At 33.4% G+C, this 15,782-nt stretch overlaps 3 protein-coding genes across 4 annotated transcripts in view; 2 read left to right on the top strand and 1 right to left on the bottom strand.

The window, feature by feature from the left end:
- Positions 1–15,042, bottom strand: part of LOC109397656 (uncharacterized) — a 33,953-nt gene extending 18,911 nt beyond the window's left edge. The window contains exon 1 of the mRNA XM_029880376.2: positions 14,885–15,042. The gene's annotated coding sequence lies outside the window, so the exon portion shown is untranslated. The remainder of the gene's footprint in view (positions 1–14,884) is intronic.
- Positions 1–15,782, top strand: part of LOC109432921 (uncharacterized) — a 527,049-nt gene that overhangs the window by 104,238 nt on the left and 407,029 nt on the right. The window lies entirely within an intron of this gene.
- Positions 15,200–15,782, top strand: part of LOC134288928 (zinc finger protein 853-like) — a 3,014-nt gene continuing 2,431 nt past the window's right edge. Inside the window, exon 1 of the mRNA XM_062854860.1 lies at positions 15,200–15,274. Within this exon, the coding sequence (XP_062710844.1) occupies positions 15,200–15,274 (75 nt within the window). The remainder of the gene's footprint in view (positions 15,275–15,782) is intronic.

The raw sequence follows: 15,782 nt of genomic DNA, 5'->3' as shown, positions 1-15,782 counted from the left end.
AATAACTACGATATCACATAACCTGTTTTTATATCTTGTTTTGTTATTATTAAATTATCAAAACATAGCTTTCCATAACAAATTTTGTTGGACAATCTCATTTTGTTATAATCAAGCTATTGATATACATTAACTAAATTACATTTAAATAACATGTTTTGTTGAAGTACAAGTTTAGTTATTGTTGTACTATTGATCAACTTATCATCAATAGCACAACAGTAACAAGTTTTGAAATCACAACAAACAATTCGACAATTATGACCTGTCCATTTGTGTTGTTTCATGTTTGTATTCAGTTAAAAAGGAAATTCCTGAACGACTCTTTTTAAGAATTCCTTAAATAATTTTCGGATAAGCACTTGGAAGTTCTGGAGGAACTTTTCGATAAATCCCTGGAGAAGTCTTCAAGAGAACTACTGGCGCAATTTTCTTAAACATTTTGAAGTTCATTCTTCTGAGCAATTGGCGAATTCCTTTGGCCTTCAGGACTAATGATCACAGGAAATTTTGAAGAAACCCTTGAAGGGATTCTATGCAGGATTCTGGAGGAATTTCTAGAGGAGTCTTTGAAAATCCATGAAAGATTCCGTCAAAGAACTCTCGGAAAAATGTCTGGAAGATTTTTATAGTCATTTATGGAAAAGTTTATGGCCAAATCTGTCGACAAATTTTTGGAAGAATTTTATGACAAAGTCATTTGATAAACATAAAAGGAGTTTTTGACGGATTCCTTAGAGAAATAAATAGAGGAATTTTAGAAAAAAAAATGGCAAAAATTTCTGATGAAAATTCTGTAGGAATCATCAGAGGAAGTTCAAGAGAAATTATAGCAAAATTTTTGGAGGAATTCTTGTAGAATCCAGGAGGAATATTCGACATAATTCTTGAATCCAGGGAAAAATCAGAGGAATTAAAACAATCTTTCCAGGAAAATTGTAATAATCTGTACAATATTTCCAATATTCCAAAAATTGTCTGCAAAACTGTTGAGCATTCTAAAAATTCTTCAGTATGCTGAAAAAAAACAAAGGACACAAATTACATAAATTACAGGTGGAAATCAAAGCTCGTCGTATTTGATAATATAGAAATTACTAAAGTTCGATTATCTTGCGACTACAAATCACTTTGAATGAATTAAAAGCTGAATATAGTATTTTTCGATCATAGTCATAGTGATGAACCTCATGTTATTGGCGGGTTTGTGAGACAAAGCGAATTATTTTATATAATAAGTATTATAACTTATTTAGTAACGAGTTTGATATCATAACAAATTCTGCTCTCCGATTATTATCAATAACATATTAATATCAAAGTTTGTTATTGAAATATTTTCCGAATTCACTGTTATTAAGTTGTTATTGAAACTAACAAAACAAGTTTTTGAAATGGTTTTCCAGGAACAGTTTTTTGTTATGGAATTTGTTATTTTGCTGCTTATGACAGACAAGTCTATAACACAATATGTTATGGTAATAACTTAAAAATAATTGATTTCATTATTCAGTTATATTGCCCAAATAACACAGCTCCTTATGCTGTTGTTATTCCCTTCTGCTCGGGATGTATTTTAGTACTAGCTACTCTTAAATTGCTTGAAATTGCTAATTCTCATATAAATATGCATAGTATTGCTTATTAAAGTGATTCCTGGTGGTTTTGGTATCCATAACATTATAAGGAATCAAAATATAATCGCATTTTAAAAAAATGTCTTGTATGGGAAAATTTGACCTTTTATTTTCAAAAAATCATATCTCAAAAAATAAAAAAAAAACATACATCTCTGATTTTTTGATATGTTACGCCAAATTTCCTGAATTTTCTGATGAAAATATAAAACCAGAGTACCTCTTTGGTCCCGAGACCATGAAAACGTGAAAAAACTAATATATTTACTTATTTTATAGTACTCTTTACATTTTAGCCCCTTAAACGTATTTTTCCTGAAAACTACAATTCAATAGCTTTCAAACAAAAAAAAAGAAGTTTAAAATCGGTCAAATGGTTCAAAAGTTACGTTTTTTTTTAATTTTTAGTTTTGATAAACCTTGATTTTTGGACCACCCTATATGAAAATTGGTCACCCTAATGACGAAATTAAAAAATACGGGTCTAATTATTTCGGAAGAACTACAAGCCCACCAAGTTTCACGACAATCGGAGATGCACTATATCGTTTTTCTATGGAATTGCTGAATATTGCTTCGTTATTTTATAAAAAATCAAGAACCAAAAATTGAGGAAATGGATCCAGTTTCGCCTTAAGAATGCATTCCTGTCCATGTATTTCTTTGATTTTTTTCCAGCGACTCCTCCAGGAATTCCATCAGTAATTTTGCTCAGTTCTTTTTCACGAGTTTCGCGAGAAATTTTTACAAAATTTCTTCTTAAAAATAGTTTACGAATTAATTTTCAGAAATTACTTTAAAATTTCTCCTGGAATTGCTTCAGGAAAACTTCAAGAAATTCCTTCAAGGATTGCTAGAGAAGTTCGTACATGTATTTAGCAAAAACGTTTCTGAAGGAATTCCTCCAGGAAAATTATCAGAATTTTCTCCAGGATTTTTTCTTATTTTTCCAGAAATAGAAATTTCTCAAGAAACTCTTCTAGGCATTCATCCAGGAGTTCCAATTATGAGTGCTTCCGAAATGCAATTGGAGGAGAATTTTTTTCACAGCGATTTGGACATTCTTTCAAAGTTTTATGTTCCGAAATTGCTTAAGGATTTTTCTTAAGAAATTCAGATTTTTTTTTCTAGGAACTCTCCTAAGTTTCGTACAGCAATTCCTGCAGAAATTGCTCTCGAAACTATTGCTTTAGAATGATTTTGACAAGAATTCCTACAAAGATAAAGGTATCTTAAGAATGCATTCCTGTCCAGTCCGTGCATTTCTGCAGAAGCTCTTCCAGGAATTTTTCTTAGTGCTGCTTTACGAGTTTCTCGGAAATTTTTTCAAAAATTTCATCTTTAGGCAAATTTGCGATTATTTTTTTTTTTAATTCATTCAAAAACAACTTCTGGACGTTCTTCAGGGATTCTTCAAGGAATTCCTGGAAGGATTGCACTAGAAGTTTGTACAGGTATTTCCTCAAACGTTTCCGAAGGAATTCCTCCAGGATTTTATTTTTGGGATTTCTCCGGGAATGCTTCTAGAAATTTCTCAAGAATGTCTTCTAGGAATTTCTCCAGGAGTTCCTATGATGAGTGCTTCAAAAGATGCAATTATAGAAGTTGTTTTCACAGCAATTCGTTCCGAGTTTTTTTATCAGGATTTTTTTTTATAAATTCTGTTTTTTTATTCTAGGAACTCTCTAAAGTTTCTTACAGTTCTGCTTTGCTAGTTTCTCGAGAAATTTTTCGAAAATTTCATCTTGAAACCAGTTTCGGTTATATTTTCCAAAAGTTCTTTCAAAAACTACTTCTGGATGTGCTTCAGGGACACTTCAAGGAATTCCTTGAAGGATTGTACTAGACGTTCGTTTAGGTATATCTTCAAATGTTTCCGAAGGAATTCCTCCAGGATTTTTTTTATTATTTCTCCAGGAATGCCTCTAGAAATTTCTCAAGAATGTCTTCTAGGAATTTCTCTTAAGGAGTTCCTATGATGAGTGCTTCAAAAGATGCAACTATAGGAGTTTTTTTTTCACAGCAATTCGTTCCGAGTTTTTTTTCAGATTTTTTTTTTCATTCTAGAAACTCTCAAAGGTTTTTCCAGCAATTCCTGCAGAAATTACTCCCGAATCTATTGCTTAGAATGATTTTGGCAATAATTCCTACAGAGATAAGAATACATTCCTGTCCAGTCCATGCATTCTTCCCGAGGTTCTTCAAGGAATTCCACCAGGATTTTTTCTCAGCTTTGCTTTACGAGCTTCTCGGAAAATTTATCAAAAAAAATTATTTAAAAACTTGTTTGCGGTTATTTTTTTCCAAAAAAATCGGTGAAGTAGTAGTTTTTCTTCTGGATGTGCTTCAGGGATACTTTAAGGAATACCTTAAAGGGATGCACTAGTAGTTCGTACAAGTATTTCTTCAAATGTTTCAGAAGCAATTCCTCCCGGATTTTTTTTTAATTTCTCCGGGAATGCTTCTAGAAATTTCTCAAAAATTACTTCTAGAAATTTCTTCAGGGGTTCCTATAATTATTGCTTCAAAAAATATTTCAGGATTTCAGGAGGTTTTTTCCACACATATTTGGAAATCCTTACGATTTATTTTTTGAGAAATTGTTCTGTGATTTTCCTTTAAAAATTGTTTATTCCTCGAACCCCCTAAAGGTTCTTTTAGCAATTTCTGCAGAAATTACTCTAGAATCTATAGCTTGGCATTTTTGATGAATTTTAAATGAAATTTTCCTATACATACCTGCAGAAAGTTCTCCAATTCTTCTAGGTATTCGTTCAAAGAATACTTCAATAAAAATTAAAAAAAAAATAAAAAAATATTCAAATATTTCTTCGGTGCTACTCTAAAGCATTCCTCAGGATTTTTTTTTATTCTGTGGTCTGTCCTGCAGTAATTTGTACAGGTTCAAGGATCTTTGTGCACTAATGCCATCAGAAATTGTATATTTTTTTCCTAGTATTCCCTTTGAAATTTTCTAAGCATTCCTCCAGAAATTCTTTCTGGTGTTTCTCTGTAACTTATTGAAGAATTTCTTCAAGAATTCATCAATGCCTTTGTTCATAATTTCTGCAAATTTTTTCAAGGAGATTTATTCAGAATATCCACTACTTAAACTTCAACATTCTTCATCGTTTTTTTTTTCAGGAATTGGGGAGGTTTCTTCAAAAGTTTCTTCAGGTACTCTCACAGACGTCTAGGAATTCCTCCAGAGAAAACTCAAGAAAACGCTTCAGGAGTTTTTGTCCAGGATCCCCGCACGAACATTTTCATGAAATTCTTCTAGGAATCTTCAGAAGTGTCCATTTTACTAGGCACTATTCTGCGCCTTGCGTACTTATATAGTGCGGTCATAGGACTTCCCAACAAACATTTTTGCTGTACTAGAGTGGAACAAACCACTCTTAAGCAAACTATAGCTTAAGAAACTGGTATTCAGCTAGTTATGTTTCTTGGGTTATGTGCTCTATATTGGTCAAATAATAGGCATGTTAGCCCAAATGGCGAAATAAAGTGCTAATGGATACATGAGTATTCTCCAGGGGATTTCTCAAGAAATTTCGTCAGACAATCCTCCAGGGATTTCATAAAAAAAATCCTTGCAGGGATTCTTCCAGGAGTTCTCGCACTAGTATTTTGTTCAATTTTTGGAAGAACTTCCGCAAAAAAAAACTTTGAGGAATATCAATAACAATTCGTGTGGGAATCTGTAAAGGATCCCAGCATACAATTCTAACAGAACCGCTAGAGCAATGTCTGAAGGAATTCCTCAAGGATTTCTTGGAAGAATTGCCAAAAAAATCTCTCTAGGGTTGCTGAAGAAAATATTTCTGAAAAGATATATTTCTAATCTGAAAAACTGAGTAGAAGAATTTTTGAAAAATCTTTTGCCAAAATTTCGGAAGAAATCCCTAAGACTCCAAAGATATTAAAAAAAAAATCCTGAAGGGATTTCAGAACGAATCTGAGCAGAAATTTCAGGAGGCACTTAGGCAAGAATTCCTTGAAACAATCCCTGAAGAAATTTTTGAAAAAAAATCTCCAGTTGAATTCCTGTAGAAGACTCTTGGAAGAACTCTTGAATGAATCTCTCTAGAGGAACATCTGGAGAGATCCCATAAAATACAGATTCCTTCAAGAGTTTCGGAAGAACTTTCTGGATACATTCTTGAAGAACCTGCTTTGGAAACCCATAGTAAAATTCCAAGAAATGTTTGTTGAGGATATTTTAGGAATATTCCTGGAGAAATCCTTTATTGAATCCTTTGAAGGTTGTCCTGAAAGTATTGCTGGAGCAATTTGCGGATGTATTTCCGTTGGAAATCCTATAGGAATACACGAAGATACGCCTAGATAAGCTCCTGTAAAGATCCCTGGAAAAGTCTCTAGTGATATTTTTAAGGGAATTCTAGAAATTCATAAGATTGTTTTTACTTTATGGCTGTACGGATAGCGGCGCCAGCCGTTTAGGCATATTGTAAGCTACGGAGTGTGGGTGCCATTCCTTCTCCAGTCGGTGAAAACTTTTCGTCAAACGAAAAATCCATCATTGGACCACTGGGTGTTGTGAACGTTGTCCGTTGTCTAGTGTAAGTTATGTTCAGTCTGTACAGACTCTGGCTGAAGACGGTGTGTATCTTCTTTTGTTTTTTTAAAGAATTCAGAAATACATGGGAAATACATGGAAGAATATTTGGAGGCACATATTCCTGAAGGAATCTTTATATGAACTCCTGCAGGAATCTCTGGATGAACTCTTGCCTGAAGTATTGAAAATAATAATGCGATAATCTAAAGGAAAGTTAGCATTAACTTAAAAAGCACACTATTATTAATATGAAAAGGAATGTTTGAATGTTTCTCGAAGAAATGCTGAATGAATCTTAAAAGAACTTCTGAAGGAATCACTGTAGAAAATTCTGAAGAAATCCCCGTGAAAGTTTACGAAGGATTTTTAAGTTGAATTTCTAGAAGAGTTTCAGCAGGAATCTATAAAAATATATACATACATGAATTCTCAAAAAAAAAATCATTTTAATCTAGAGGAAATTCTCATACAGAGCAAAAGGATAAGGAAGATGGATTCCTGTAGTATTTTCTAAAAGAATTCCTTACCCTTCAATTAGGAAGCAGAGGGGTTTTAGTGAAAAAAAAAAAACATTTGAAGTAAATGAAATTTGAAGATTTTTCCAATTTTTAAATGTTTTTTTTATTTATTGTTATATATCTAATTATCGTAAAAATAATTATAAAAAAGTACCTGGAAGCTTGAAAACTTGAATTTTGTGATATGCTCGGTTCAAAATCGTCAAAATTTTTACTTGCACCCCTTTGCATCTGGGCTCCACATTTAGCAATTTCAAAAGGAATCCAGGAAAGGTTCAATAGAAGAATTCTTTGTTTAATCCCTGGAAGAATCCTTGATGTAATTCTCAGGGAAAATTTCGAAGACATGCTTGGCAAAATTTCTTTAAAATATTTTGGAGGATTTCTCATAGAAAACCATGGATACCGCAGGATTTAAACGGCTACGCGGTCTTCAATACGAAAAAAAGTTTATTGTTTGCCCGACGTTTCGACACTGGCGTTTTGTGTCATCTTCAGGGGTGACTAATTGTTCGTTTATTTTTGGTATTGAAGACTGCGTAGCCGTTTAAATCCTGTAGTAAACTTCTCAGTCGATCCACCAAGAGACCATGGATATCTTTTCGAAGATATCCGGTAAATTCCATGCGGAATCATTCGAAAATGCGTGAAGGGATAACTAAAAATTTTCGAGAAAAATCTTGGAGAACTTCTGGAACAAACCTTGCAAGATTTTCTGAATCAAGTTAAACATCTGAATCTCTGTTATAAAATGAAGACATTACTGCTAAACATTTAAACATTTTAAATCTTTGAATGTTTTTTTTTTAAGAGCCCGTAGAGCAGTTTTTTTGGGAGATTTTATGTGTTTCTTTTTAAATAATTTTTTGAAGAAATTCAGGGTCGAATTTATAAAAGAGTGCAAGTCTCAATATCACAAAGTTTTTTTTGTGCACATTTGAGAACAACATATTTGGAAGGAGACTTTCTTTTAAAGAAAATCTGTGGAAACTTGTATAAAAATCACCAATTTATGAAGAAATCTCTGAATCTGAATGAATCCTTGAAAGATTAATTGAAGAAATCAGAAAGAAGTAATTATTTGCGATGATGTCGGAATTCTTACAGAAATTTCCAAAGAAATCCCTGGAGATTTTTTTTAAGAAATTTTTGGAAAACTCTTTGAAAAAAAATCCGGAAGAAATTGCTTAGAAAATACCTGGCTATATTGTTGAAATATCTAGAGATAGTTTTTTTGTGAATTCCTGAAGAAGTTTCTGAAATCATTTGAAAAAAATATATACAGTAAGATTTCCCAAAAGAATTTTCGTAGACATCTTTGGAAGAATCTTCATCGACATTTCTAAAGAAATTCGCGATGAAAATCTCTTTATTAATCTTAGGTAAATTTTCGAAAAAAAAATCTTGAAGAAATTCCGGTAAAAATTTCTAGAATCCTTATAGAAATTCCGAAGGAATGTCTGGGACAAGTCATTTAGGACTTTTTGCAAGAAAATTGGGGGAATCGATGGAGAAATCTCTAAATGCATTTCGATTTTTTTCTTGAAGGAGTCCCTGGAGGCATTCATAAATAAATGGAAGAGGTTCTGAAGCAACTTTTGCATGATTTTCTACAAGAATATCTTGAGAAATTTGTAACGGAATACCTGGGAGATTTTCTGCCCTTGAAAATTTTCTGAAGTAATCCCTGCAAGTTATTCTCAAAAAGCTCTTTGTGAAATTTCTGGTGGAATCCCTGGGGCACTGCCTGAAGAAATTTTGCAAATTAATCCTTGGATCATTTTGCATAGAATCTGTGTAGAGTTATTTGATGGAGTTCCTGGAAGAACCTTTGAATAAATTTCCTTGGAGTAATTTCTGATTTTTTTTTTTGAAAATTCTTTGGGAATTCTTTGGGAAAGTTCAGAATCAACATGTGGAGGAATTTCTGATGGAATCGTAGGACGAATCTCTAAAAGAAGCCCGGAAATTAGTGAAGGAATCCTTGGAAGAATTTTTGAGAACAACGAAGAGTTACAACGAAGAGTTACTTAACAGTTAAGAGCTGCTTCTAAAGGAAACCAACGGTCATTTTGGTTGGATAATGAAGGTGTTTCCGAATTCAGATATTTTTCAAAAAACGTTTTTTTTTTGTTCAGAGAGATTTTTTGCCAACACCTTTTTCGGAAACTTTAGACGGATCATGCTAAAACCGAGCCCACAGAACGTGAACGATTGCGAGTTCTAATTCCCTGAAGAAGGTGTAATAAACACCGAAACGTCGGATGAAGAACGTTATCTAGTCGTTTGATTGCGTTTGATGACTGCGAAGCCGAAAAAATTCCCCGGTTATATCATATTTGTCACCACCCAACATTTAACAATCTGTGAAAAAACCCCTTACAGGAATTGCCGAAGGAGTTTTCGGAAATTTTCTGCAAAGCCCCCGGTAGATATTCTGAAGGAAATTACATAGGATTTTCAGAAGGAACCTCTGGAAAAATTCTGAAGAAATATTCAAAGGTATTTCTGAAGGGATCCCTGAATGAATTTCTGGAAAAAATATCGTCAGGAAGAGTTTCTGATGCAATTTTCGATATATTGCCTAAAAATTTCTGATAGAGTTCCTGAAGGAATCTACGGAATTTCTTATAGAATCACTGAAAAAATGTATTATAAAATATCTAGAGAAGCTTCTGTAGGAATCTTTAAATTGTTTGTTTCTGAAAGAATGTATTGAGGAATTTCTGAAGCAATCCTTGTATAATTTCTTTAGAAATACCTGTAGAAGTTCTTTGGAACACTTCTTCGCTTTGGAGCAACTTCTGAAGCTTTTTTAAGTTCCAACGAAGGCCCTAAGAGACAATTTTTAATAATTTAATTGAGTTTATATGCGGGACTTACTTGAGTATTCTCCTATTAGTTTTTCCAAGATTTTAATTTTCATAAATTTGTATAAGGTTTTGTTGTTCTTTCCTACCAATACTTTTTTTTTAAATTTACTCCCAAAATGAATCCTAGAGTATCAGCTAGAGGATCTTACAAATCCACCTCAAGATTTGTATAAGAATACATGCACAAATTTCTCCTGAAAATTCTACGAGGTTTTTTCGATTTTTGTTCGAAAACATGTTTTGCATTTGTCCAAAGGTAAATGGAGATATCCTTTTTCACTTTCTTCTAAGTGATTCTCCCTATATTTTCTCGCAAAATAACTAAAGAGATTTTTTTTCAGAATTTTATTTTGAGATTCTTCGAACAGGTGGCTGTGTGCTCATGAAAAAGATACCGGGCAAAAGTTTTTGATAAATTACCTCTAAAAGTTACGTCTGTTTGTCTGTGCTTCGTTGCTTTGCGCACTTAAGCGAAGAGCAAAACATGCTCCTGAAATTTTCAAGAGAGAATTCTCGGTAATTTTCTAGGACTCAAGCAAATGCCCAGAAGATTTCTTCGAAAATTAGTTCACAAATTTGGTTTAAAAAGTTTCACTCCCGAAACTCCTCAAGATATATCTTATAGGATTTCTCCAGAAGTCAATTTGAAAATTTCAGCAGAAATTTCCAGATAATAGCAAGAGATATTTTTTTCCAGGAATCGCCACGAATTTCCCGCAGATGTTCCTGTAAGAATTGCTTCACAATTTCTTTAAAGTAGTGTTTAAAAGGTGTCTTAAAAATGCCTCCAATTGTTTTTTTAATCACATAAACCTACTGAAAATCCACCGAATATTTATCAAAACATGCACCTCAGAAGTCCCCAAAAATTCTTGCAAGATTTTTTCAGACATTTCTGCTTGGGTTTCCCGACAAATTCTTAATTGAATTCTCTGAAGAATCCTTCTGATATGGCTTCGTAATTCAGAATGCTTTTGGGCGTTAACCAGAAGTTCATGGCGGGAGGATTCCTCTAGAAATTCCTGCTACTATGCCTTCCAAAGTTGCTGCGCGATGCTTCTTCCAAATGACTCCTTGCACTCTTTCCAGATCCATCCAGAAATACCTGTTAAGATTCCTTGAGGAGCGGACCTGGTGTGATGGTTTGAACACTTGACTATCACGCCAAAGACCGTTAATACAGATACAAAAATGTGAAGATTCCTTCAGATAATCTTCCTCCGAAGACATGAACTTATGAATTTTCCCGAGGATTCGTCCTGAGATTCCTCTTAAAAATCTTCTGTAATTAATTTAAAAACTCCGTGAGAAGTTTGTTTCCTAGAACTTTTCCATAAATTCATCTGGAAAAAAACAACTCCGAGGATTTCTCAAAAAAATATATATATACGAGTATTGTTTGGGAATTCTTCCACAAATTCATCTAAAAAACTTCCTCATAAATTTCTCCACGGAAAAGTCACAAATATCTTTAGAGAAGTTCTTCAAAAGTTTTTACGCAAAATGCCCGAAAAATTACTCCTCATTTTTTTCACGATTCATTCATTAACTTCTCTTAAAACTCCTCATAGGATTTTTCTTACAAATGTTTGCAAAGATCTGTACAAAATTGTTACTCCAGAAATGTTTCCTAACATTCATCAAAACGACCCTCCTGATTTTTCTTCGAGAATTTCTCCAGATGCTGCCCCAAGGCATCTTCCTTTAATTTTCCCTCAGAATTCCACCTGTTTTTCCGACAAGTGCCCTAGAAATCTTTATCATGATTTCTCCAGAAATTCATTCCAAGATTCTTCCAGAGTATGATTCTAAGCACAATTGTAGTATTCCAAAGAGGACTTCTCCAGAAATTTATCCGTTGTTTACTCAAAGATTTTTGTAAGTTTTCTTCAGATCCGTCTCTAGAAATCCCTCTGAGGATTTTTCCAGAAAGTTTTTTCATAACTTTGCCTAGAATTTAATTGATTTTCCACAAATAGTTCCACAAATATTCTGCAACAAATGTATCTGGAAATTGCTCTGAAGAATTTTTCGGCAGGTTTCCTGAGATTTTTTTCCCAAAAATAGTTCTGAAGATGTTATTACCAGCTACTACGAGTATTTTTCCAAATGTATCTTCTAGGATCATCTTTTGCCAGGAATTTCTCTTTGAAATATACTGTTTTCATTTTTTTATTTTTAAATATCTCAAAATGATTTTAAATTAACCCTCTAATACCCAAATTTTTGATTTTGATCTTAATATCATTTTTCGTCATCAAAAATCGATTTACACATGTTTTGGAAGATAATTCTTTTTAATTCTCGATCTCGTGAATTTCAGTTTTTGATTTTTCTAATTTTTATTTTTGAACATCCCCACTTTTTTATATTTTTCCTGGAAGCCTATTTCGGGTACGGATTTTTAGAGATGAAAACATTTTGAGATTTTATGATTTTTGTTGAAATATTTTTATTATTATTTTTTTTAAACAAAATTTTATTTTCCGTGTAATTTTAAGGAAAATAATTTTAGAGTGTATTCGATTTCCTCAAATCATTAAACTAGGATAGAATGATTTGGGAAAAATTTGAAATATGTTAATTGTAGCGATACAATACAAAATAAACAATTACTTCGAAAAGGTGACTAAAACATCAATTTTTCAATGATTTTTAAAAAATGTAAATACGCTTTAAAATACACCAAAAACCATTTTGAGATGTACAAAACAGTCCCAAATATCAGCCAAAAATATAAAAGTTTTGATTTGCAACGAAACAAAAATTACAAAAATGCTCAAACTATACCCCGTCTAAAGGCGTTGGGTTGGGTATTAGAGGGTTAAGGCTTCCATGAAAGAATCTGAGGATGATTGAAAGAAATCCGGGAAGCATTTCTTGGAAAATCTATAAGGCTTATAACGGCAGCTTTAGAAAAAGCATTCTTGAAAAAAAAGTATCAGCTTCACCCCTGGAATCAACCTCATCGATTTTTATAGTTTCCTGAAAAATATCTAAACATATCGAACAGAAGATTTTCCAAAAAAAGTATTTTTTTTGGGAAAACTTTGAATAGAAAATGCTGTGAAAATTCCTGAGGAATTTCTTGGGGCATGGTATGTGAATTAATTGTTGTGGGAATGATGAATAAATTTCATAAAAAAAAGTTTTTTGAAAATCCATCAAGAACATTTTAAATAAAAGTAAATAAAAATGCTAAGCATTTTTTTATTTTTTTTAAGCATTCTGGGCAAGCTGGAAAAACGCCAAAATAACTTAAGTGAAAATCATTCTTGTCGTTTCTTGTGTAGACACTAAATTTCAGAAAGGATTTTTTTTCATTTCTTTTTATTTGCTAATTTTCACTCAAGCTAAAAAATAAAACGAAAGAAAAATATAAGAAAAATCGAACTTTATGGTAGAAAGTGTTAGGGGATTGCACGAGATCTCAAAGAAGGATTCATGAGCACTGCTGTCATGGCAAAATCAATGCTGGTTACTCATGGTACCCAAACTTTAGCGTCTCTATGCTGGATGCGCCTCCATAAAAATGGATCCAGTAACCGCCTTTGAACATTTTTTGGATGTTTTTTCCTAATCTGAACGATAATGCTTCTGTAAAATTGTGCTCATTTGCGCTGAATGATTTAAACATGCCTTCCTCGCAGAAATACATTGACGACTTTCTGAAGCAACAGCTGAAGAAATTTCTTTTTTTTATGAATTCCTAAAGTTAATAATAAAAAAAAATCCTTGAGTATTTTGAAGAAATCACTGCTAAAATTTCTGAAGTAGTTTTTACAATATCGAAGGATTAAAATCTAATTGAGGGGGTTAAAAGCAAAGGGGTGTACGTGACAAAAACTCACTTTCGAGTAAATGAGGTTTAAAATTTTTCACCAAGTTTTCATCCCATACAAAATGTATGGAGTTTCAAAATCGACCCAATTTTCTATGATTTATTGCAATTTTTCTAATCATCGTAAAAATAGTCATAAAAAAGTTCCTAAAAGCTTTAAATCTGAAGAATTTTTTGATATGCTCAGCTCTAAATCGACAAAATGGTCACTTACACCCCTTTGATTCTGGGCCCCTCAATTGCGAAAGAAATCTTACTTCTGGAATTCCTATTGAAAAAAAAAATAACTACAAATAGATTTTTGAAGGTTTTTCCAAATGAATTACTGGAAGAATTTCTGTCGAAATCTCTGGAAGGAATCATGAAAGGATACATATTTAGAGAAATATCTGATGGAACACAAGAATAATTCTTCTAGAAATCAAGAGGGGAATTTTTTGAGAATTCCTGGAGGAATATTTGAAATAATGCGAGGGAATTCCTTGGAGAAAGGATTTTTTGAATAAACTTCTGAAAGAATACCTGCAGAAACTGCTTGGCAAACCCCCAGTGGATTATTTACCAGAACCTTTTGAGATATTTCTAGGGGAATTCTTGGATAAATTCCCGAATGATGTTGATGTTTTTAACGAATACCTAAAGAAATCCGTAGAGAATTTTCTTTAGCTATCTTCGGTGGAGTACATTTCAGAAGAAACTGAAGAAGGAATTTCCAAAATTGTGGAGCAATATTGAAGATTTACTAAAATAATTCATGGAGAAATTTGTGGAAAATTTTCGAAATGGAAATTTCTAAAAAATTTCTTTAAAAAAACTATGCAACAATTTCGGTAGCAATCCATGGAAAGGTTTCTCAAGAAGGCAGTCCTGAAAGACTAAAATAAATTCCTGGAGCAAACGATTAAGTTGAGAAGTATCCCTGGAGGAGTTTCTAAAAGAAATCCTAAAAGTTTTGATGAAAGAATCTCTAGATTTTTTTTAAAGATTCCCTGCATCGCTACTTAAAAATATCTGTCTTTAGGAACTCTTAGAGAAGCAATGCATCGAAGATGTTCACATTATTTTTTCTCAAAATTTTATGGAGGAACGCCTAGAGCAGTCCTGAGAAATTTAGGAACAAATCTCTGAGCAGAAATTTCCAAATGATTCCTACACAGACATTTAAAAAATAAACTAAAGAAATTTCTCAAGAATTCCAGAAGATTTTCTTATGAAATTCTTCTTCAAATTTCTGAAGAAATCTCTAGATTTCTAGAATTTTTAGAGAAACCCCTTATGAAGTTTCTGTAAGAAATACTTGAGTCATCCCTAAATAATTCCAAATGTCTCTCTGGAGAGTATTTTCAAAGAATCCGTGGAGTCAAATCCGAAGAATTACATTTATGTTGACGAAGTCCCTCAGTTCAGCCTTCAGCTTTACAAATACTCACCAGTCTAATCACTAAAGGTCTGTTCAGCACCGTCCTTGCACCTGGGGAAAATCACTTTCACTCCATAGAACTTTTCCGGAAGCACGCCTTCCTGTCCCAAAATGCAGACAATCACCACCACGTCCGACAGTCACCGCTCGTATGATAAAATTTCCGTTCCATGCACATCGACCTCAACCACATTATTATGTACAAACGAAGTAATTCAAAGGAGGTGCATCCGCACAGAAATAGAACTTGGTGAAACCTAACAAGTGCAATTCTCTCACTTGAACGAGCCATTGCGACAAGGTTGAACACCTCAACTACCGAACGATGACGACGACGACGACGACGGCGCAGGAAAAGTGTTTTGATGAACCATCGAACGGAGGAAGATGTCATGTGCGGGTATGAACAGTCAGTCACATCCACCTTAATCCGCTTATGCAACGGGATTACATTGTATACGTGTTTGTGTTTGCCCCGTGTCGTCAGTTACAGCAGCAGCAGTCTTACAAAAGTTGACGGTGAAAGTCACTTGGTACTGACCTACTGAGTATGACTGAACTGAATTCGGATATTCCCCTGATTTCTTTTTACCCCGCAGTTTCAGAAGGATTCGCATTCGTTCATGACATCTCTTGAAGCCAACTGTTCCCGTACCCCAGATCTCCCCTCCCCCCATTTTTGGATTCGGTTTGGATTGTTTACATCTTCCCGGTTCGTTATCCTGTTTTCAATTACATTGTATCCCTCTGGCTGTCTGGCATTCACAGTCCGGAATATGGTTTCAATTGTTGGAGTACATACCTACACATAGGTTCCTTTTGAAAAGAAGAGGGTAAACTAACAATCCGATTTAGCTTTCGGGGACTCAAGCAGCTGTGGAGAATCTGACGAACTGGTACTCTAAAGA

Source organism: Aedes albopictus, chromosome 1, assembly GCF_035046485.1.
Source record: "Aedes albopictus strain Foshan chromosome 1, AalbF5, whole genome shotgun sequence".
In the NCBI taxonomy this organism is placed as follows: Eukaryota; Metazoa; Arthropoda; class Insecta; order Diptera; family Culicidae; genus Aedes; species Aedes albopictus.
This window is presented reverse-complemented; position numbering and strand designations above follow the sequence as displayed.